At 42.2% G+C, this 23,999-nt stretch overlaps 3 protein-coding genes across 8 annotated transcripts in view; 1 reads left to right on the top strand and 2 right to left on the bottom strand.

Moving 5' to 3' along the window:
* The window catches only part of TECPR2 (tectonin beta-propeller repeat containing 2), a 50,333-nt gene extending 48,688 nt beyond the window's left edge, over positions 1 to 1,645 (bottom strand). For 3 of the 4 annotated variants that reach the window (XR_011048056.1, XM_068399516.1, XM_068399517.1), the window contains exon 1: positions 1,526 to 1,603. The gene's annotated coding sequence lies outside the window, so the exon portion shown is untranslated. Of the gene's footprint in view, positions 1 to 1,525 lie in introns of all 4 variants that reach the window. The other variant, XM_068399519.1, reaches the window with a different exon arrangement.
* CINP (cyclin dependent kinase 2 interacting protein) lies at positions 1,622 to 21,396 on the top strand. Of its 2 annotated transcripts, XR_011048057.1 has the most exons (6): positions 1,622 to 1,704; positions 2,770 to 2,938; positions 4,076 to 4,202; positions 5,777 to 5,906; positions 7,405 to 7,682; positions 21,380 to 21,396. XR_011048057.1 is itself a non-coding variant. In XM_068399522.1 (5 exons), the coding sequence occupies exons 1-5, from the start codon at positions 1,698 to 1,700 to the stop codon at positions 7,605 to 7,607; spliced, it is 636 nt and encodes a 211-aa protein (XP_068255623.1). In that variant the 5' UTR covers positions 1,622 to 1,697; the 3' UTR covers positions 7,608 to 8,367. The 2 variants fall into 2 exon arrangements, 1 of the variants encoding a protein (XP_068255623.1); XM_068399522.1 differs by lacking the exon at positions 21,380 to 21,396 and having other exon boundaries at positions 7,405 to 8,367.
* Positions 10,601 to 23,693, bottom strand: ZNF839 (zinc finger protein 839). 2 transcript variants are annotated; one of them, XM_068399520.1, is made up of 8 exons: positions 22,778 to 23,693; positions 20,858 to 21,790; positions 18,488 to 18,739; positions 17,652 to 17,744; positions 17,063 to 17,215; positions 15,244 to 15,384; positions 14,095 to 14,233; positions 10,601 to 12,316 (listed from the first exon to the last, which is right to left on the bottom strand). In XM_068399520.1, the coding sequence occupies exons 1-8, from the start codon at positions 23,471 to 23,473 to the stop codon at positions 11,325 to 11,327; spliced, it is 3,399 nt and encodes a 1,132-aa protein (XP_068255621.1). In that variant the 5' UTR covers positions 23,474 to 23,693; the 3' UTR covers positions 10,601 to 11,324. The 2 variants fall into 2 exon arrangements, with proteins under 2 accessions (XP_068255621.1, XP_068255622.1); XM_068399521.1 differs by having other exon boundaries at positions 20,858 to 21,787; positions 22,778 to 22,918.
* Positions 23,694 to 23,999: the final 306 nt, after the last annotated feature.

Here is a 23,999-nt window from a genome sequence, read left to right as displayed (position 1 = left end):
CAGATTTTGGAATTGGACACACATGTTCACTGTGTCAGCCACAGTTACTCTGAAGTACATAACAGCTGTATAGGGCAAATCAGCTTGTGCTAAGCAGCTATCCTGGAGCAGAGATAGAGAAAAACACCTTATGCTGCGCATCAAAAACAATCACCAGACAAGAGAGTCCTTCCTTCTCAACTCACGAAGTTCACAACAAGCTTTTAAATATTGCATTCAAGGCCATGTTTTGAAAAGCAAACTTTTTTTCATTTTCTCTGGTCTCAGAAACAGGAACAAGGCTCAATGCTGCCTGAGACAACTAATGCGAGAGATAATCCCACGGCTGAACAGATAGGCAGTGGTTAGAAGTTCAGTTCCAGGGTATGCCACAGATTGACTGCGAGAGGCTAAAGCTGTAACTGCATTTCTCTGAGCTCAAGTGTCCTGTCTGTATAAGAGGACAACAGCGCTGTTTTTTTTTTCTTTGGTATAAAAACTTAAATTTAAGCTCTTTAGAGCATGGACAAACTCATATATATGACCACAGCTAAACACAACAGTCTCTGATCTCAGCTAGATCCTGCCAACTAAAAAGAAAAGCAGTTTTATTTTCTCTCATTTCTCACATTTTTAGCCTCAGGAGCAGGCTACCTGACTGCCACATCTCCAAAGCTTTTCACAGTAAACAGCTGCCAAGCAGAGGGAGAACACAAATTCCCACTGAAACGAGGATCTCTGCTCTCACACATCCCGTTTGCAGGCAGCGGACCAGCCACCACACAGGTCACAATTACCTGATTAACATGCCTGTGGCTCTACATGACTTATGAAATGCTGCGGGTTTGGCTCAAGAGTTTATTTTGAAAGAAAAAAAAACAAACCAACCAACCAATCAAGGTGACAGAGAGGGAAAGGACAGAAAAAGGAGCACCTGGGGTCACTGCTCATGCAGGTACGCCAAGGTGTCAGGGGAAACCAGGCTGTACTCACTCTGATGGCCTTGGGACACCGAGTTTCTCCAGGAAACCTTCCTTCCTTAAATGTATTTCGATATTCCGGCAGACGTTTCACACCATTCCTTCCTAACAAGCTACTTTCTAGCACCTGAGGGGTTGCAGCTCCTGACAGGGGAGGAAGAATAGAGCCGGGGGCTCCCGCGCGGGCAGCCAGCAACGCCGCCTCACCTTCCCGCTGGCTTTACCTCAGCTTACGCCGGATTTACCACCCAGACGCAGAGCCCCAGCTGGGCCGGGGGGCGGCGAAGCCCCTTCAGCCGCCCCGCGGGCGCGTAACGGCCGCCTCGCCCCCTGCCGCCCTCCCCAAACGCAATGGCGCACCCTCACGCTCCCCGAAGGCCAGCCTGCAGGAGACGGGCGGGAGAGCCGGCCCGCTCCCCCTCGCCGCGCCGGGCTCATCTGCTCAGCCTGGCCGCAACAGGCGGTCCCGGCAGGCCCCGCTTGCGGCGGCCGGGGAGGGGAGCGAGAGCCGGGTCAAACCCTCAGCCGGCTCCAACCCGCCTCCGCGGAGACGCAGCTCCACTCACCTCCTCAGGAGCGCGGGGCGGCCATAGCTGCCGGCGGCGGGGGTGGAGTGAGTGAGGGAGCGCGGCGTCCCCCAGCCCCCGAGGCAGCAGCAGCGGCCCCGGCTCCCTGCGCCGCTCGGCGGGGCCGGGCCTGGGCGGGGCCGGACGTGAGCGCACTTCCGCGGGCGCCGCCATGGCGGGTGAGTGAGGGCGGCCGCGGGGGCTGCGCCGCTCCCTCCTCTCGCCCTGTTGAGCGGCGGCACCGGCCAGGCCAGGCCCCGGGGGACCGGCTGCTCCCCCCGGGTGGGAGCAGGGGGCCAGGGCTGGGCCTGGGGCAGCGGGGAGCAGCCAGAGGCCGGGTCCTGGCGCTTCCTAAATAAACTAATTAGGTGTCTGTTGTGCCCTGCCAGCCCGCCGGCCTGTTACCTTTACGCGTGGATGTAGGTGCGGGCGAGGAAGGTGCCCAGCACCTCACTCCTGCCCCCGGGGAAGCGAGTGACACCCGTGTCTTGCCATGTCTGCGGGCTTCACGTCTGTGACCACTTTTCAAGCGTCCCTGTTAATTAAAAGTTAGAAACAGCAAATGTGCGGGCAGAGCGGCGGGCGTTACTGCTTGGCTTGGGCCGGGCCTGCGGCCCTCTTGCTGCCTGGGGCAGGGCCTGAGGTGTGAAGGTGGGGCTGCAGGTGCCGGGCAGAGCTGCCTGAGGTGATGCTCCATGTGAACGGGGTGATGTATAGCAGGGTCGCGCTGCTGTGTGCTCCTCTGAGGACACACCGCGAAAGGTGGGCTTCGCAGTCGGTGGTAAAGCACCCACTGTCTTCAGTAGGACGCAGCTTTCTCCCAAACACTTCCAGCTCACGTGTAGACGTGAATTAATTCAGACGTTCATGGCATGAGCACTGCGTGCATACAGTAATTGTTTTCATGATTTCTTACCATCGTACGCTGTGTTAGCATTCGACTATCCTACATTGACAGGAAACTGCTAGATCGGTCAGTACTGCAAAGCCACTACTGTCCAGGTTACAATATCTCAGAACATGCATTATCTTTTAACAACATGATTTTCTTATAAATAGTAATAAGGCTGATAGATGAGGATTTAGATCCCATGACTGAAGACAGTTAATGTAAATTCCATTTTACTTCAATCAATATCCAGCAGTAAAGCAAGGAAATCATTTACACAAACGGTTGCCGGACAGCACACTGATTTGTTTCTGTATGCTTTAAATGGCTTGAATTTCTTTATTTTCTCATATAGCAAAAAGTCCTGCTGATGTTACTCCAAGAAGACCTGGTTTATCTGTCAGTGCAAGAAAACTTAAAGATAATGCAGCAGACTGGCATAATTTAATGATGAAATGGGAGAGACTGAATGATAATGGATTTACTATGGCAAACAAAATAGTCAACATGAAGATCAGCGAGCAGTAAGTATGCTAATACATAAAACTAAAGACAGCCTAAAGGTTGCCTTTATTGAGAAATTAATCTGTTTTCTTCACTAGAAAGTAATTTTTGGAGATGGGAGGAAAGAACAGTGGATAAGCTAGCTCTCAGATCAAACCCAGCAGTTGCACTTTTTGGTTACATAAACTATTTACATTCAAATAATAAATATAAATATTAAGATAATCTCATAAAGTAATGATATTTGCAAGAAATTGAACATGTTTATTATACACAGTCAAGCATAACAGATATTTAAAATACTTGTACAAAGTTAGAATCTAATCCTATAGATCTCAGCCTGTGTGAGCTCCCTTACTTTCTTGCATATTTACACTGAGGCTAGTATTACCAAATTTCACTAAAGTCAAAAGTTCAGCAGATTTTAAGAAAGAATCAGTGATTTATATAGACAAAAAAGTTATAACAGTGATGATTTAAAAAAAACCAACAAAAAACCCCACTTTGGTAGAGCTGTTATCTTCATGCTGTAATGAAAAACCTATAATTAACAAGGTTTTGAGAAGAAACTTCTCCAGAGTCCTGACAGCTCAACAGGGCTTGTCTGACAGGGTTCTGACAGGTACAAGCTCAGGAATATTTTGCTGTAATGGTGTCAGATGTTGCTTTCACTCTTTAGCAATCCCTCTCCCCTAAGTTTACAGCTCCTGTGGGAAAGACAGCAAGACAGGATAGGTGTCTGCATATTAGCTGCTCTGGTTTCACAGTTAAATGTCTTAGCTTAAATTGTGCATGAAGGTGAGTTTGTGGCGAGGCACCGGATTGTCAGCTGGAGCCGCTGAAGCTGGGGCTTACCTTGTCCATTATGAGAGAATAACCTCCAACACAGGGGCAAGGTGAAGTGGGAAAAGGTGTTATCTTAACACCTGCAACTGTTTTTTCAAGCACATGCTCTAAGGTAGAGTAATTTTATGTTCCTCTGAAGATTATGGTACCAACCCCAATTGCTCACTTGGATAGCCATGTCTCTTAGTAGGAATTCTCATGAACAGCCGGTGAGAGAGATTTTGTAGGATCAGACCACATGGATTTTGAATCTGCACAGCTCGAGTAAACCTATATGCAGCTGTTTACTCTGCCTTATGTCTCTATTTTAGATTTCAAGACAACAAACTGGAGATAGCATGTGATAACAGTGCCACAGAATCTGAAAAGCCAACTCCAAAATACAATGAAGAACTGGACAATTGCTGTGCAGAATTACTTGAGACCTTAAAGCATATGGTAATGTTCATTTTTCAATCTTAGTCAATATGAATCAATTCCAAGTGTGTTCAAGTATGACACAAGGAAATGTCCTCAAGTATTTGTTGTAAACAGAAATTTGGGATTTTTATTCATAGTTCTTTGGCTTCAAACCTAAATGATTATAAATCCAGTGTGCACCATTTATTTGCTTGATCGGTAAATTTGAAAATTGGTTTTACCTGTGCCTTCTGCTTATAATTATACTCCCGCCTTTATAAAGTGACCTTCTGAAAACGAGTCGTACAAAAAATGCATTCTAAAACTGCACCTGTTTTCTAATCCTGAATATTACCTCTGGTTAGAACAAAACAAACAACAAAGCATAAAGCAGTGCTTTACTTGCCATCATATCCTTGCAGCTCTCTTTGATCAGACGTAATAGAGTTATATTTTTAGTCTGCCTACCTGCATTTTCTATGCAGAACTCCTCCTCTAGAGTAAGATAATTATTATGTAACCCACCTTTTTTTCTGGATACATTGCTAGCAATTAATGTCACCTGTCAGTTTAACAGGAAACAAAAAGAATTTTTTTTTGCCTGATACTGTAATTCAAAATTCTTATTAAAAATAACTTTTACAGCCTTCTGCCATAGTGGAGGCCTATTAAAAAGATGATAGATCTATTTTTTTATACAGACAGGATACCAGTCCAGTATTTAAAATAAGCAGGAAAGCAGCTAGATTTTCCCTAAATTTTGTTCCGTGGGGAAAACTAACAGTAACTTGGGGTTTTTTCTTTTTTTTCGCTTGAGGTAGTTTTGTATTCAGACTACCAAGTGTGTTGATGCAATTCTTTATTACTCCTGAGTAACAGGAGTCTAAGCAACCAGTGATAGTTTGGATACTAAACATAGCTACTACAAACATATTTTATTTTTCATTCCTTATGAGTCTGTACCAGCTTACGAGTTTATAGAAATATCTGTATTTTAGCTTCTTGACTTCAAGATACTGCCTGCAAGCTCTATTTTATTGTAAATATTAGTCCCCATCAGTAATGCACAAAGTCAGGTGAACATGAAGGAAGTGGATGGAATGACCTGTTTTTTGAAGCAAGCTGTTAAATGAGCCTAGATATATTGTCAGTCATAGCTTGAGCTGCTTATCTCACCTGCTGCTGATCTTTTGAAATCAAATTTAACTCAACTTGACATGATAATGTAAGAAAGACTGTGTTTATGGGGCTTGTGCAACACTTATTCGTAGACAATCTGATGTTTTTCCCCAGTACTAAATTGCTATAGGAAAAACCCAGAGAGAGGTGAAAAAATGAGAGAGGGCTTTAATATATTTCTACACAGGGGAAACAAAAGAATTATGCAAAATAAGAGTCAGTAAGTTATATCTGCAGTGTTCAAAATTTTAGGGTATCTCATTAAATCTGTATATAAATTCCAGCCTTGATTCCTGTCTGGAGTTTAAAAAGCGAGTTAGAAATGTTAAGACTAAATAGGCTTCAGAAATAGTGTGTTTTAAAAAAATGTTTAAGATTATAGTAGCCTAATGTTCCTGGGCTATTCATTAACATTACACATTCATCATTTTCAGACAAAAATACAACAGAAAATGGAAAAGCTTACTTCGACTACTAAAGCAATCTGTGACTTGGAAACATTCCACCATGGAGCTGGGAATTGCACAGCACCCTTCTTTCATACATGGCCCACACCGTACTTCTGTAAGTAAAATATTGATTATCTGAGCTAATTGCATTGTGTCATTGATGTCATCTAATTTAGGACTGAAAAATAAACCCTTTTATCTGGATGTCTTGCCTTAGAGAGAGAGAGTGTATCTGTCTCCTTTATAATTGACTAATCAATAAACACATGAATGCACCACTTGGCTTAGGGTTACTGCTGATGACTGCTTGTATGAATTGCCATGCATTGTCTGACATGCAACAATTGCAGCATAAAACTAAGCTTGTCAGCAGCTTACAGTGTCCAAGCTGCAACAGCCACATCCTTTGTAGGGAGAGACATATTTGCAACTCAGTAGTGTTAAGCCATAGGCTTAACTGACTTGACTTTTTACTTGACACTGAAATGAAATCCTCGAATGCAAAGAGCAAGCTATACCTCAGTTAGTTCTCAGGCAGCCAAAGAAAAATACTCTGATCTCAGTGTCAGTCAAGACGAGTAAAGAAATGTTCAGTTACTGTCTACTGTTAATGTCAATCCTTTTAACATTCACTTGATGGCAAAAGGTACTGCCTCCCAGGTGGTATTACCGCAGTTTTAAAACTGTTTGAATTCAAGAGAAGCCTGATTGCATGCAAACCAACTGCCTTCTTTGAGAAGTGAAAGTCGTACCTTTGTGAAGCCCTGCTTCTTGCTTCACTACCACAAGTTAGCGGGAATCTTACGGATTAGTTTCTGCTAGCTTAAAAGGATGACAAAGACAACTGCTCTCAAAACGCTCATTGTGACTGAATCATTTAGTGATGCTCTACTCCATGAAAGACTAATCCTCCTGAAGGCAGTGATAGTTGAGCCTAAGTTAGAAACACAAGATCAGTCCCTCTTTAAAATTAATTTGTGTGGTTCTTTAGAAAGTCAAACAATTCAAGATTGTTACATAGATATATTTTAACCCCTCTACCAGTATTACTAACATAACTGGTAACAATATTAGTTTTTACATTACACACTTCAGTTTTGGTCTGTTGTTTTGTTCTACCGTTATTTTTCACTATTACTGTCACTTATTGGTGATCATACATTGCTAAAGTGCCTGACAGCATGTGAGGGCATCCTTTAGATTAGCTAAAATCAACAGTGACTCCAAAATGTGACGCTTGTATTTCAGGATAGCATTACCAAATGTTAAAATCAAATTTCAGTTATTTGAAAGAATCACTATAATTGCTAATTTTACAGTGGGTCCTGAGAATCAATACCACTGCTTAGTCTAGAATTACAAGGGGATTCATGTCAAAGTCACAAGTGTATAAAATACATCCAAAAGCTGAGGAAATCATTTAGCGTTTTATATTCTAGTCTACAAACTTTATTAATGCTGTAAAAACCCAGATGTCTAAATATGGGGAATAGCTTATGTAAGGTAGGGGTTTTTTAATGATCAACATACTACAAGCATAAATTAACTTTTATTAACTTTCAGAATTGCTGAAATGTTCTGGTCAATGTGCTTGGTTTTTCAATCCATTTCAGATGAGGTTTCTCTGAAGCTCTCTGAAATGTACAAGAAGGAACTACAACTCAAGCAAACAATTGTACAAGAAATTGCCCATTCTGCTGACCAGGATCTGATGATGGTCTATTTATCATCATGGTTATACCAGCCTTACATTGAGAACAGCAGCAAACTACTACTTGAAGCCATGCTGCTGGAAACAGGACATAGACAGTGCTAGCCTTTCAAATGTTACAGGGCTTGCTTCTAATGATGCCTACATGAAACTGAAATGGCAAATTGCAAGGCTTACCAAGTAAGTGGAATTTTTGTAAAACTTATTAAAAATATTTTTCTGTATTTGTATTTATTATTTTGTCTCAGCTGATACTCCTTTTTCTGCATGGGACAATGTGGTTTTGGTTGCTTTATCCATTTTAAGTGCAATAGGGAGGCTACGTGTAGGAGGCTAAAAGTGCCCTGTAATCAGAAAGAGGTAAGCAGTGCTTGGTAGTCTGGGCAGGATTCAGTGCACATAGACACCTACAGCAAAGAATGGAACTACTTTCTAAGTCTTGTCAGTCTAAAATACCTACAGTGTCCCTTTCACCACAGAAAGTCTGCATTTCTTCATCTTTCGTGGGGGTTTTTTTCATGATTTAACAGGGCTAGTGCTTTTGTACTTGCTTTATAAATGGGGAAAAGGAAAGCACAAAAGGCAGGATCCAAAAGGATCCACGTAGTTTGGTGTGCGGTCCTGAAAAGCTGTCACAGACACTAGTGTAAATTCCGGTTTGCTTTTGATTATAGTGTGGTTAGGTACATCACCCTTGAAGAATGATCCAAGCCTGAACTAGCATACTGGGAAGGTTTAGTACTACTCGCCATTTCACAGTCATTATATGAAAAGATCTTGTCTCTTTTAATTCATTGTAAGTTTTTTCTTTTAGAGATGTTTTATGAAAGCATCTGTTGAATAAAAACAAGACCTGCTTCAGTCATGTCCTTGTCCCATATTGTTTGCTTCCTGTCACAGGGCTCAGTGAGCTTTTCCTTGGATTAATGTTTCTGATGTCAAGTGGGTTTAATTTAACGGTGTGCCCTCTCTGTATTTTTAGTTAGCAGTTTACATGACAAGAATCAGTGGCCCAAATTCTTGCTTTTCTTTTTCATGTTGCTTTCTTGGAAAAGGGAGTAGAGAGTGTGTTCAGGAGAAACAGTTAATGCAATAGCTAAATGCTGAAGTGGAATTCAATACTCTCATTTGCTTTCACTCCCCAAGACATAATAATCACTGTAGCATACCATTACATCAGACATGGGTAGCATGGAGAAGGTGCTACAATTACCCAGCCTTTAATAACTGTTAGCTGCTATTGCAAATTAGCGCTTTTCAGAAGAGTGTACTACAATGTGGAAACTACGCAGCTGTGTCATCAAATTTTAGTTGTCCCCAATGTGAATTTAGGTCTTCTGCTTACTTCATTATGATGAATAATCTAAATTCCTCCCACTTACTGATTACCCATATGACCTGCTCCTATATAAACTGTTGATTGAGATCTATTTCACACAATTATGTAGCATTTCTAAGTGCTGTTGACCCATTGTTGTGCCCTGACAGATGTTTGCCCTTGATTCTCCTTGAAACGACTATTTGAATTAAAAACCAGTGACATGAAATGCACACTGTGATGAAATGACCATAATGGCTGCAGTTTGACACTAGAAAAATCTAATTAAAACAGAGATTCTGAAACAGATTTCTGATAGAAAAAGTAGAGTCACTTACTTAACTAGTTCCAGGCAGAAACCGCATCAGCTTGGTAAGGGAAATATCACAGAATCAGAGGATCAGTCAGGTTGGAAGAGTCCTCTGGGATCATTGAGTCCAACCGTTGCCCTGACACCACCCTGTCAACTAGACCATGGCACTAAGTGCCATGTCCAGTCTTTTCTTAAACACATCCAGAGATGGTGACTCCACCACCTCCCTGGGCAGCCCATTCCAGTGTCTAATGACCCTTTCTGAGAAGAAATGCTTCCTAATGATGTCCAACCTGAACCTCCCCTGGCGAAGCTTGAGGCTATGTCCTCTTGTCCTATAGCTAGTTGCCCAGGAGAAGAGGCTGACTCCTACTCCACTACAACCTCCCTTCAGGTAGTTGTAGACTGCAATAAGGTCACCTCTGAGCCTCCTCTTCTCCAGGCTAAACAACCCTAGCTCCCTCAGCCATTCCTCGTAGGTCAGACCCTCCAGACCCTTCACCAGCTTGGTCGCCCTCCTCTGCACTCGCTCCAACACCTCAACATCTTTCTTGAAGTGCAGGGCCCAGAACTGAACACAGTACTCAAGGTACGAATATGAGTTTCCTGCAATAACGGAACAGACAGATGTGAATTGGAAACGTTTTCTTGACGTGTTGCTCTGTTCAACAACAAGGTTGTTTCTGACAGCTTTTCTATTCTTATTCCAAATTTCTAGCGTCTAAAAATAACTTCTGCTGTAGCTCAAGGAGAATACAATCAGTTATGAATAGCTTTGTTGGATTTTATTATTTTTCTGTGCTAGTGTTCCACCTAGTTTAGCAGCCACCTTAATTTATCTGAGTAGGGCCAGACCCTTGTCACTATGGAAACATCTTCATACTTGAAAACTATTTTCCAAGCAGAAGAGGTGGGCTCACTTATAGAATTGTTAAAATGAGAGTAGGTGTATTTTATTTCCCAGCATGTGAAAATCAATAGGGAAGGCAGAATTGAAGCAGATTTTCATTTTCTGCGCAGGTGGAAATTGTGGTTTGTTCTTGTTTCTTAGAGGAAATAAGCTCTTCAGGAAGGAGTCTTCGTATTCACAGACCCCCTTGCTTATTGACTGCTATCAGGCACAGGAAGGTTACTGCAAAACCACTGCAAAGATGTTTTGCCATTATAGCTCTAAACAGCTGATTGTTTCTTATGTAGTTATTAGTCAGTTCAGAAGAGTGTAATAAAAGAATTGCTCACTACAATCAAAGACTTTGAAACACCAGCAGAACCTTGCTTTGTACGGTATCTTTATTTAGAAGGTAGGCCTGTATCCTCTGACCACTACCACCTCCGAGTGGTTACGGTTAGGTCAAAGCCTAGAACTGATAAAAGATGCATCATCTGAAAGAAAAAAAGTACAAGTCTAACAAAAATAGACTGAAATAAAAGAAGAATTTGGTATCTCATTAAGGAAAATCAGATTGCTACTTACCTTCCCATTTCTGTCTAAGTAACAGCAATTTTTGAAGGTGTGGCTGAACATTAGACAAGCATACTTAAATATATTTCCAACAGTTCAGTACAAATCAGATCTTGTTTGAGGCTATTTTTGTCTCTACCTCAGTGGATGCTTATTTAAGTAAGGATCAGCTAGGCTGTCACACTGTTCTCAGGATGCACAAATATGGCTTGTATTTAAAACTGCCCATTTTTCCAGGCAGATTTATGTGCATCAAGTCTAGATGCTAATGAATATTCAAGCTAGCTTTAAGAAAGTGCAATAACAAAGGGGTTTGTAATCTCAATGGCACAGAAAATGCACATTTTCAATATAGTTTTTATTATACCCATATACAGCTTGCCAATACACAGGACATCACTGCTGCGCAGCAGTACAACTTACTGCATTTTTAGATGGCTAGAGAGAAAAGGAATTACGTAACAAAAGGGAATAGTGCAACAGTTTTAGGGTTGACAGATTTCTGCTTTCCACCCACCCCCAACATATAAAGCAAATAGAACAATGTTAATCCTAGAATTTTTGGTTGCAATGCTGCTAGATTTATATAAACATAAGTTATAAAAAGTACAGGGCATAGAAACAGTTTACAAATAAGTTAAATTTCAATTATTTCAGTATTCACATTAGAAAAATATACATTTTATAGAGTCAGTCTTTTCCAGAAGAAAGCATATAGAGTTTTCTAATTTATGGCTCCAATTCACTTTGCGAGAGCAAAATATCTTCACTTTGGCCATCTGCTTCCATTGCCAGTAGTGCTTCCACAGTTTCCAAAGGTATCCCCTCAGGTGTGCGAATGTGCATTGTAGTACCATTGGAATCGGTTACAATAACGATGCCTTCTGCCTGAGACAGAACAGCAGTATCTGGGTGAGACAGGATAAGCCCATCTGAAGTCTGAATAAAAATCTGTTCATGTCCCTGAGACAAAAAATCATGGCTCTCATCAGTAATCTCAAAGGCTACAGTTTCACCTACAGTAACTGTATTCTCCAGCTCATGTTGTTCCTCTGTCCCACAAGAAAACTGATTCATGTTTTTAAAAGAGTTTTCATGGTTCACATGAGCAGACAGGGAGGCTTCCTGGACAGGGTTCTGGTGCAATTCAGTCTGAGCACTGTGTGGGTAGGTTATTGGCACAATGTTTGTTGCAAGAACTTTTTCAAGTTCCTGCATCTCATCACTCATATCAGCATTATGAAGTTGTTCAGAATGTTCTTTAATTGCAAAATTGCTGTTTTCTTCTTGCAGTTTCTGATAGTTTTGGTTGTGACCATTTTCTTCACTCGTTGGTAAATTTGTGCTCTGACTGCCCATTGTATTCTCCAACACGGAGTTGCAAAGTTCAGGAGCTGACAGTCCACCTGCTGTATTCTCACTCACAAAGTGCGCTTGAACTAATTCAGGCGAGCCATCTGCTTCAACAGGCAATACAACTTCAGCATGTAGCAGAGATGCGTCACCTGCCATATCTGGTCCCTGTAAGTTCGCAGGTTGGGAATACTCTATCCTCATTTTCACAGTCTGGGAGAAGGTACCTGAATTTTCAGCATCGATTCTAACTTCTGAATTAACAAGTGAATTATGTTCCTCTGCTGTCAGTAATGTACTTCCAGTTGTGCAGCAAGTGATATGTCTATCTTCTGAAAGCAGGATTTCTCCATTTAATGGATTAAAACCTGAAAAGGTGAAAGAAAAATCATTTCGTTGGGCAATCTAATATTGCACGTCCAAAAAATTATTTTTAGCAATCATTTTGGAGGAAAAGCTAGACAACTTCCCTGTTTTCTTCCCCCCTATTAGAAAACCTGAAGCACCTTACAAGAGTTTCACAGCACTTCCCAATGAGAAAGCCAGAATAAAAACACTTAAGGAATTTTTGGAGAGTGAAAGATTATTGAATATTTCCATACCAAGGGACTTTACATTAGAAGCAGCATTTTTCTCTTAATCCTAAAAACAACCTGGGCTGAAAGTCAAACTCAGTTTTTTCCATCTGGCATACAGCCGGTAACATTAGAAGATAAAGGCACAAAGTTGTCAGCTACTCATCCCCATTTCCATTAGTGATTTGAGAGGAGCATTTAAACTTGATAACCAATTTCTGTTGATAATCAAACTCATCCTGGACTGAGACATGTCATCAAGTTACTACATATCTAATGAGCTGTGCTAACAGCCCCGAGAGCACTTTTGTCAGGTGACAGAAAAAGTAAAAAACACTAGACATTTAGTGTGTTTTACCAGTTATTTGACCTGGACCAAGAGCCAGGTCACAAACCCAGCAGGTAGTTGAACAATAACTACTAAACCGCAGTAGCATGAGCTGTCTGTTTTTATTATTGAAGATCAAAAGGAACAAGTAGGTGGGGTTTTTTGTTATGAAAGAGATCACTGCACAACAAAGGAGGTCTAACACTGCAGAAGGGACCATTTTTAACTTTTGTACTGTAGACGAGCAAAAGCCCTACTAGCAGGTGCAAGTGAAACAAAATTTAAAAAACTCAGCGCAGAAGAAAATCATAATACAACAAGAAATAAGCATGGTCGTGCAGAGAGTCTTTCAGAGAAAGAAAAATAAACTAAGAGGGAAAACAAAACCAACCATTGACAGAAGGACCTGCAAAGGGCAAAAGCAAAGCAGCTCACAGCAACACCAAAAAAAGATACAAAGCAAGAGGATGGTACTGATGTACACATCTTACTAGAGATGGGTAAGGGCTGGAATCTTTCACAACAGTGATCATAACGCCTCTGAATTACTGCAACACTTTTGCATAAAAGACCAGTGAAGTTTTGGGAAATCACAGGCGGGGACGCATATCACGTTCCTTTCTAATCCGCTGTTACCCTGCCAATCTGAGGGGCAGGGGGAATAAAGACAAGGGATAATAAGAAAGGCAAGCACTCAAAGACTGTGGTGGAAAATGGTGCCTCAGTTCCAATCTTCAGGTCCCACATCTACCCTGAGATACAGGACAGCCTGCAGCAGCTCTCCCCCTCCCCGGGGATCCACAAAGCTCTAATGATTCTGCTCTTGCAGTCTGCTGGGACAAAAAGGAAGGGGACACACACTGCCTTCTCTTCCTCTGCTCTCCCACTGCTGACGCAAAGGTTGTGCACAATCTCCGCTATAAGGGAGACGGACAGGAAGCACTTAGGAAGCATCCAATATAGGACAGTACTATGGCTCATAGTACTGCAGTAGTATCAGTAACGGGATTATCATGCATTCAGAATTGAGCTACATTCAGAATTGAGCTACTGCTGTGGTCTGCATCATCCATAACTTTTTAACCACCATGAGGCCTTTCCAGTTAAACAGCTGCTTTTGAAGGACCTGGGAAGCGAGTTAAGAAATGAAACCTTAAGACAAAAACCACGGTAGCTTGAAGAACAAAGAGATTTGTTCAGCTCCTCCACAAACAGAACAGAATTGGAAAATCAAAGAGGTTACCATCTTTTTCAAACAGGGTACACAAATTCCCACTCTTTTCTTTCACTTCATCTTGACTGGCATAAGCATTATTCACATTCTCCATTACATCTTCTGACTTGGTCCTTTTGGCTGATGGCAACAGTTCCTCCCCTGAGCTCTGTCAATACAAGAGATAATTAACTGGCTGACACCGTAACAGCTGACAATATTGGAAAAGATCACAAACTAACGGTGGGCACTTCATGGCAGTGAACTGATACTCTCCTTGAAAACAGGATTTTACACTAAAGGTCTTCCTAAAAGGTAAGCAAGCATTTAAACACAGCCCTCACGTTTCACCATAATGCCACTGATTACTTTTGATATTTGGTTGAAACAATCTGCCTTTGCTTGAACATCAAAGCTTCTCTCTGAGCCTTTGTGATTAGCTGTATGGGATGAAACCTGCTATAAGCTCCCTCTCCAGTAAAGGGCTGTGAACAGCCTGCCCAGCACTGTTTGGTTAATGAAGACTGATCAGCTCTTTAAATTTAACCACCAGCAGAAAATTGAAAAGCACTACTCTTATTTACCCACCACCAGAAACAAGTCTGCATTAAATAAAAAGTAGACAGCTAAGAGGACAGACCATAGAGATAGGACTTTCAAGAAGAGGAAACACAGCTCCCTGCTACAGCTGTAAACAGACTAAATCTGGTCAATTGACTTGTTGGAAAGACAGGAACTGTTTTCATGCACCTCCACCAACCAGCAATTAGCAGCGCAACCACTTCTCCAACATCTGAGCCTGCTGTAGGTTAGCCCATTTACTCCAACACAAGTTAGTAGAATCTGAGGATCCTTCTCACTGTGAGGTCCCCATTTACTAGCGCGTCAACAAAATTCTTTCTTCCCTGTATCATGACATTACCTGTAAGCCTTTGAGATTCTGTCCTGAATGCTACCAAGTGTGTTCCCAAAGTACATCTTTAGCATGATAATTCATATGCTCTGCTGTGATACCACAGTAGAGGGTGCTTCTTTAAGTATTTCCAAACTCCAAACACCATGAAAGCCTTACTTTAACACGAGTCAGATAATTATTCCTTACGAAGTCATACTAGTATTATCTGTTTTAACAAGTTTTAATTTGTCTTAGTTTTTAATTTTCACAAAGGTATTCCATACCTCAGCTAACCGTTTTTGTCCCAGTATCTCCACAGGCACTTGCTCACTAACCATTTTCATTATACATTGTGAACAGGAGTCTACACCTTGCATCTTTTGTTCTCCAGAGAGTATTTTTGTAATTCCTAGTGATTCAGCAACCTTTAAAAACAGTTATAGGAAAAAAAGTAAAAGTTAGCCTCTCCAATCTGAATACATAAATGCTGAAATACTGATTTGTTTTCTTAAAACTGAACTAGAATTATGCAGGGTCTAGTCTGACAATCAATCATCACAGCTCAATGAAGTATTTAGACTCCCATGTTTTCTATTAGCCTCTGTATTAATAGAACACGACCTTCATTTGAAGGTGAATATTAACAGGCAAACTCAGATGAATTAGGAGTACAATGGTTATATATAGAATCCGGAGACAGTACTAAGAGCAGAGTTTAATAAAGAACACTGTCAAGACTCTCGATTATTTAAAAAACATTTAAGTCTTCCTGTTTAAGAATATCTCTTAGTAGTTAAGGATTCCCCCCACCCTATTCCATTCCTGTGCTTCATTCTTACGTAGGTGTGCTACTATACAACTTCTCCAGGCTGGGTTGGTTGGTTTGTTTGTTTGTTTTGGGTTTTGTGTTGGGTTTGGTTTTTTTTTTTTTTTCTTAAAGAGCATACTTCTATATTAAGAAGGCACATTAACAGTGAAGAGAAGCAAGAAAGAGGTTCCATTTTGGGACTGTCAGCAACAACAGCATCCCTTTACTTGGTGCAACTTCATTTCTCCAAAGGGAAACATCAGTGTTAATTACAAAATAGCCAGGTGAGCAGACAGTAATTCTAGAAAGCTTTTTAGTACGTACGTGACAGTGAACGTCACAATTTACTCTGAAAAATAAATATTAACCACTGCTAACAGACCGTACAGGACTTCACTTTTTAAACCAAGATTATAAGAACCAAAATCTTATCTCCACCATCCCTACTCTGAGTTTTCCCTCTCATAGCAGTTGCAAGTTCAGTGCTGATGTACCTTATTAGCACATCATTTAGAAAATTTGTTGGAGGTAGTATATAAAATAGTGTTTTCACTACTGGAAACAGAAAAGGGAAAAGCAAAAATATGTTAGGTACAAAGAGCTGTTTTATTCTAAGCAAGGGGAACACAGATTGGTAAGGATCCTTAAGGATAATCAGATCCACATTAAAAAAAAAACCTAAACAAAACACAACCAGAAAACCAAACCTACATTGTCTTTCTAGATACAGCTGCATAAAAAAATTAACCTGAAGAGTCACTGAAATAATAGTTTGCAGTTTTATTAATGTATTCACTACCTTTTATATTTGTTAGTATGACTGTGAACTGCACAGATGCATTCAGTTTGTCCTCATTTTGCAATGAAACCACTTATCCCTTTAAATCGAGGCCACTCATTTTAAATATAGCCCCCTCCTTCCTAATCAAACATCAAGATGTACTTTTGTTAGGAGTTAATGCTAAATACACCTTGTAGTAGCATGCAGCTTCATACTACCCTACATATGCAAGACAGATATCAGCACTGCTAGAATTTTATTTTACTTTTTTTATATATTTCTAGTTGTACCTACTGCCATAAATTAGAACTGTAGTTTTACTATGGATTTCTTTTTCTGTTTGGTTAGTTGTTGGACTTTTTAGAATAATGTCTATTTTTGCTCATCAAAAAACATGTTTTCTTCAAATAACTTTACCAGGATGACAAAGCTTATCAGAGAAAAATAAAAACGTAAAGCTTCTAAAATAAATAAAACAAAACAAAAATCAGTTCCAAATAGAGTGCTGTATTACCTTAGCATCTTTTATTTCAACAGGCTGCTGGCAACTCAGCAAATCAGAATTACTGAGGTGATCATATGCCATTTTCTTTACCATATTATGCAAGTCTTCAAATTCCCTATACACATCTGGGAAGTAAGCTTTGGCTGGATACCCTTTTTCAACCTAGAAATAAGAGGGGAAAAAAAGGGTTTGTTTCCCCCTCCCTGTATTATGAAATTCAAAACCCGCCTGGATGCGTTCCTGTGTGATATGATCTAGGTAATCCTGCTCCGGCAGGGGGATTGGACTAGATGATCTTTCGAGGTCCCTTCCAATCCCTAACATTCTGTGATTCTGTGATTCTGTTCAACATTTTAAAATCGAAACATTAAAGTCAAAAGATTATGGAATATTCAAAAATGCCACTGAACCAGGTGGCAAAAACAAAGGCTTTCAACCAAAAGACCTACCAGAGTTTTGTCTGTGTAAGACTGAAGTGATCTACATTCTGCACAATTCCAGCTTAGGAAATTCAGATACATCTCTAAAGGAATCTTTTTATGCATGCTAATTGAAGTCTTCCTGAAATAATTTAACATTTTTACATAAAAAAACTCACCTTCATCAATAAAAATTCATATACTGTAACAAGCTTTGTAAGACGTGGGAGAGCCAGCTCCATTAAGTCTTCATTATCGCATTGTTGTATTAGCTGTCAAAAGCCAGAATGAGTTTATTAGAGCAAAGCAGCCTACAGAGGTTATGCATTCCACTACTTTTTTGAAAGATACACTGTATGTTTAAGCAGCTTTGAGAATAGATGCAAACATAACGCCAAAAGAGATAAATTAGAAGACCTCAAAACAGTTACTACCCATATACAGACAAAACTCAGTCCCACAAATGTTGCCAACTCATAGAAAGAAGAGCAACATTTAGTAGCCATAAAGGATGTTCCACAACAGACAGGAAACAAACAAAAAATAGGGTTAGCTGCATGGATTTTAATCCCCATTCTATCCTCCCACAAGAGCTGCTTTGTGCGTTGTTTTTCTTTTTTGATGTTGCCCAACTTCAGTTGGGTTTATGGCTTTTTACTGTACTGGAGGAGATGATAATAATAGTAGCTAGTAACATTCCTTCTCCAGAAAGAGGATAGCAAGAGTATATCTACATGTCAAAAGTCCCTGTCGAGACTGAGTTCCCATTTTCCCTTTGTCCAGTGTTCTGCTAGAAGTATTTTTTCCTTAAAGACAACTTAATGTTTTCTTCTTAGAAGACATCTTAGGCTTTCATCTTGTCAGTACACAAGGATGTTAAAAAAAAAAAAAAAAAAAAAAAAAAATCAATCTTTTGGAAAATGATTCCTTGAAAATAAGTGATCCAAAAATAATAAAAAAAAAAAAGAGGACAAGGGGAAGATACTTGTGAAGTAATTGCAGAAGAGAACCATACCTCTTTTAACCTAGCTTTTCTTCTGATTACATTGTGCTCTGCTGACACACTACTAAGTGACTTTGAAGGGGACTGACCAGGTCTGCTAAGCCTTCCAGAACACCTAGATCTTCCACCCATCCTTGGTCGACCACGTCTCTTTCGTCGTCTGGGTCTTCCAGGTCCTTTTGGTGTTACGGGTCCCCGGTGTCCTGAACTGGTTTCATTTTGTTGTTCTGCCAACAAGTGTCTGCTTTCTGCAGACTTACAAGTCTTAATTAAAAGAAAAGTATTTATTCACCATTTTAAAGTGTTTTGAGGAAGACAATTGTATAATTTCTTCATCTAAGCTAACAATAAATAGCATATTAAATAAATGCAAAGCTGGATACAAGCATAACTGCAAATAAAGTTGTGGGATAAATCCAACACATTAGTAACTGCTACTTCTGCAACACAGGTATGCCATTATTTGCAAAGTTAGCATTTTTGATCCACAACATGTCATACAAAATACAGAGATTAATGGAATAGAATTAAAGAGCTGGTTTATGTCAGTTAAATATGCTGAATATTTTTGAAGTAAAATATGTCCTCTTCAAACAAAGTGGTTGTAGGAGTGAATCTTAATTAGCAGTAAAACACACCCAAAGAAAAAACTGGGCTTCACTGTAACTATGTCAAAGCATGAAGATTTTATATGAAAGACAAAACTCCAGACAGCCATGAGCAATGACAAGCCTGGTAATTAAAAATCAAAATACATTGCCCAATTTCCACATTTCAAAAACCTTAGCCTTTCCTAAGAACATAGCTATGTAGCTTCTGTTAACAGACCACATGACAAAGTCAAAGTACACTTTTCTATTTTTAAGTTATCATTGTGATTTCACTGCAAAATTTTTTTACTGATGAAAGCAGTGATTTCTTACTGAAGACATCTTGTCTTCCCTTCTAAGCTAGAATTTCTAAGAATGTCCTAGTTTTAAGAGAGGAGTTTACAATAGTACTGAGGCGTATCAGGCTTCTTTTCATATCAGTACATTTTCATCCCAATGTTCAGTAGCTCCCTACTATTCTAGTGATTAGGAAAGCTCTAAAAAAGGGCAATTTTATGTCAGTTCTACACAGGGATTAAATTACTAAATTAATTCTAAATATTATGTAAGACTAGGTTGAGTGTGGGGATGTTGATTGCCTTCCTGTCTGTATCAATGTACCAGTTTTAATAATCCTGCTATTCTTTCTAGAAAGTATTTACCTGGCCAAAAACTATGACAAATCAATGAGTTAAAGTGCAGATTTGTACAACGCTTATTTGCCAGTTAAAAGTAGCAGGTACAACAGCAATCTAGCAGTCAGTAGTAATTACATATGAGTTACATATGAGTAGCGTTACATATGAGACTGAAATTTTTCTAAATTCCCATCATCCTGAGTAAAATAAGTGCTGCACAGGGAAGTAACGACTACATAATAATACAGAGAGCAGACTTCAGTATTCTGCATTCTCTTTTTCCAATGATAGAAGAGTGTAGAGAAGAGGGAGTTTTGTTGCCGCACTGGCATCTTAAGCTGTAAATTTTCACATATCTGAGAAACACTTCACATTTACAAATAAAAGTAATAGATATGACACTGCTACATCTAAAAGAGTATTTCTTTCCTAGACAGCAGCTGTATCAGCTCTTGCTGCAAGATGTTAGTTATTTTAATATTGAAAGAGAAACTTTACTTTGAAGTGACCAGATTAAAACATCACAGAAAAAAAAATTGCAGCTGAAGTAGCTTCCAACCCAGAGACTCAAGTTTCACTGAAGTGTTTGGTTTGCAGGGGTAGCTAAGCCACACTTTCAAAACCCGTTCTAGGAAAAGCTGCAGTCCACTGCTGGATTCCAAACAAGTGTCATCACAGAAAAATCTCTTATTTCAGTAACAGAAAGTGATAGAGCAGATGATGTCTTGCTGTCTGTCGTGCTAAATAACTGAACAACACAGCATTCTTCTGTGCATTTGGATAAGAATACTATTTACGCAGACAAGGTTTTTTCAAGCCAAAAACTGTATGTCAGAAAACCAGTTACAAATGAATCATAGAATCATAGAATGGTTTGGGTTGGAAGGGACCTTAAAGATCATCTAGTTCCAACCCCCCCTGCCACAGGCAGGGACACCTTTCCTCTAGACCAATGAACACTCAGTGAACATTTATGTGCCTGTACATGAATACTATTCCTGCAACATTGCAAGAGACAATATTTTGATTCAATGGGAAATTTGTTTAATTTAGTGTATGGGTGGGTATTTCTGAGCAGTACAAGACTATGCAGCTACAAAACTGCCATTGTACTTCCCACAGAACTAACAGCTTTTCTAAGTAACACACTTTACCTGTTCTCCAGCCTTCGAACCAACAGTTTCTTCCAGATTGGTAGCTAGTGCATTTTCATTATTTAAAGTGACAATTAAATCCAAATGTGCTGGACTCATCATTTCCTTTCTTATTCCACAGGCATGGTCCACAAATACACTTCCATTAGGCTTATTTAAAGGTATTTTTTGAGGTGAAGACTCCAGCTGTCCATGGCCTGGGTTAAGTTTATAATGTCTTGCTAATCCTCCTTTTCCTATATAGGATTTTTCACAAGTCTGACATTTAAACATTTTGGGTTTCAGATTATAATTTGAAGAACTGAATAACGCATCCTTTCCCTTCACCTTTCCTTCTTCATCGTCTTCTATACTCAGCTCAGAGTAGTCATCAGAATCAGACTGATGACCATCAGCCAAATCCTCCATTTTAATGAATTTATAATCTTTAGCTTTGTATTTTGGGGGGCGTGAAATCCGTCCAGAACGAGTTTTCACTTTCAAGGATTTTTTAAACTTGTCATCTTTTTGGTTTTTTTCAAGGCATGGTAACAGAGTATTTGCTGAACTGGCTGCAACCATGGCAATATTTGGAGACCTTGGAGCCGATACTGTGGCACATGTAGCTTTCTGTCCATTTAGCAGCTTAGATGTGGGAATCTTGTTCACAGACACTGATCCGTGAGATGGTAAAGGTCTCTGCATAAGCAACTGAATTGGAGACTCAGAAGAACTATGCAGGAATAGCTGCTGCTGCTGCTGCTCAGTTCCTGTTACAGGCTGTATCCTAATTATCTGGGGATTAATAATGCCAAGTCCTGGTATGCTAGAACTTCTACCAACCGACTGACTCAGCGTTATAGTTTTGGACTGGATTGGTGCCAATGATGGCACTGGCCTTTCAGATTCCTTCATCTGTCCTGGCTGCACTTGGACACAAATGGCTTCCAGCTGCTTTTGTGGAAAAAAGGAAGAGTTGAGATTACACAAATACAGTATTTATAAATAAAGACAATACTTATCAAGAGGATACACACATGCCCTTAAAACAAAGCACAAAGAAACCAATGCACATCATTAGTTTTCCTTTTTAATGCATCAAAGCACAGATTTAACATCAAAGCAGAGATTCCCTTCCTTCAAGCTATGGGCTTTCCTGCACATTTACTGATGTGACTGCTGTTCAATAAAGCATGTAAAGTTTGCTCTCAGGCGGTCACAGCTTTATTTCCTGCTAGCAGGCCTGTTCTGGAATAGCAGAGTCAATGCCATCACCTAGGCAGATTCATAACCTTCAGCAAACCAAACGCAGGAGAACTACAGTCTGCTAAACGACACGGGCCAAATACCAGATTCAGGATGTACTGTAATAAGTGCTCAGTTCAAAAAAAACTTTGTGATGATGATTAAGAGCAGGTACGTGTTACTGTTCATCTCCCTCGTAGTGTCTCCTCATCCAAATTTCTGCCTCGGCTCGAACCAATCACTTGACAACCCCTGCATCCCAAACCATGAGCTGAAAGCCCAGGTCACCTTCTGTAAGAGGGGCATGCATCTTAGAATCGTTTTGGTTGGAAAGGACCTTTAAGATCATCGAGTCCAACCATTAACTCAACACTACCTGTGCATCACCACTTAACCACTATGAAACAGCCCTTCTAAGCTGTTTTAGCTGCATGTGCAGTCGGACGAAATGCTGATCACAGCAGCTAGTATCTACATTCAAACGCGGATTTTCCTAAACCACGTTGAAAGTTGTGTCTTTCAGTTGGACACTCGAGTCTACACCCAAGGGCAGGTGGGACTGAGGAGGAAGGCAAAAAAAAATAATTAAAAAACATTAACCCTGCCCCCCCCCCCCCCCCGAGACCTGCCCTCGGCGGTGGATTTCATCACCAAATGGGCGCCGCAGGCTCCCTCCCCAGCCCCCGCCTCGGTTACCTTCTGCGGGAGGAGTCGGGCGGCCGCCATGGATTTGCCCTGCTGCAGGGCGACCTGCTGGGCCACGTTCTGCAGCTGCTGGGCGGCGTTGTGCATGATGCTCGCCAGCGGCGGGGCGGCCCCGCAGGCCTGCGGCGGCAACGGGCCGGCGTCCCGGGGCGGCGGGCACCCCCCGCCGCAGCAGGGCGGCGGCCCCGGGCAGGGCTCCAGCGGGGCGGCCGCCGGCGGCGGTTTCTGCTGCTCCTGGGCCTTGCTCACTTGCTCGATGACCCGCTGGAGCTCCGCGGGGGCCAGCGGCGTGGCACCGTGCCGAGGCGGCGGGGGCGGCGGCTCCGCCGTGCCCAGCCCGGGGCTCTCGGCGGCAGCCAGCAGCTGCTCCAGCAGCCGCCGCTGCTCCTCGGCGCTCAGCCCCGCGGCCTCCACCAGGCTCCCGTCCGCCTGCAGGTAGAGGACGGTGCCGGCCAACCTCTGCACCAGCTCCTCCGTCACCGCCAGCAGCGCCTGGCCCTCTGTGGGGGGCGGCGGGGCGACGGGCCCCACCGCGCCCCCTCCCTCCGCCGCCGCCAGCTGGGCGGCCCTGCCCGCCGCCACGCGGAGGGGAGCCCCGCAGGCGGCGGCCGCCCCTCCGGGGGGCTCGTCTTCAGCGGGAGGAGGGGACGGCGGCGCCTCGGTGCCCCCCTCCTCAGGAGCCGCCATCTTGGCAGGCGTCAGCGGGCGGGAGCCGCATCAACCGACCCCCCCCCCCAGGGAGATCTCGGAGGCGCGGGGCGAAGCGAGGGGCACCGGCGGCGCGCGGGCCAATGGCGCTCCCGGGGGTGGGGCCGCCCGGCATCGACGGCGGCCTCGCGGCGGCAAAAAGCCTCGGAGGTGCGGCGGCGGGAGCGCGTGGGGTTGGAGAAGGGACCCGCGAGTGACACAGACCGGCTGCAGGGACTTGACGCGAGCCCGGTTTCCGTCTCCTAAGTGCCCCTTAAGACGCAGCATGCACCCCGCAACGCGTCACTCCGTCGGTGGGGCTTCGCACGTCCGCGGGGAGTACGACCAACGAGCAGGGGAAAGCGAGGGTGTGCCACGCGTGAGGGGACACCCTCACGGAAAAAGACGCGCCTGCAGGGGTGCCCCGAGCACGCTGCAGGCCGGCCGGCGCGGCAGCCGCCCTCTCAGAAGCAGGAATCCACACTCCGCCGGAGTCGACGCGGGCTCTTGAGGAGCACGGCGAGTG

This window comes from Nyctibius grandis, chromosome 4, assembly GCF_013368605.1.
Source record: "Nyctibius grandis isolate bNycGra1 chromosome 4, bNycGra1.pri, whole genome shotgun sequence".
In the NCBI taxonomy this organism is placed as follows: domain Eukaryota; kingdom Metazoa; phylum Chordata; class Aves; order Nyctibiiformes; family Nyctibiidae; genus Nyctibius; species Nyctibius grandis.
This window is presented reverse-complemented; position numbering and strand designations above follow the sequence as displayed.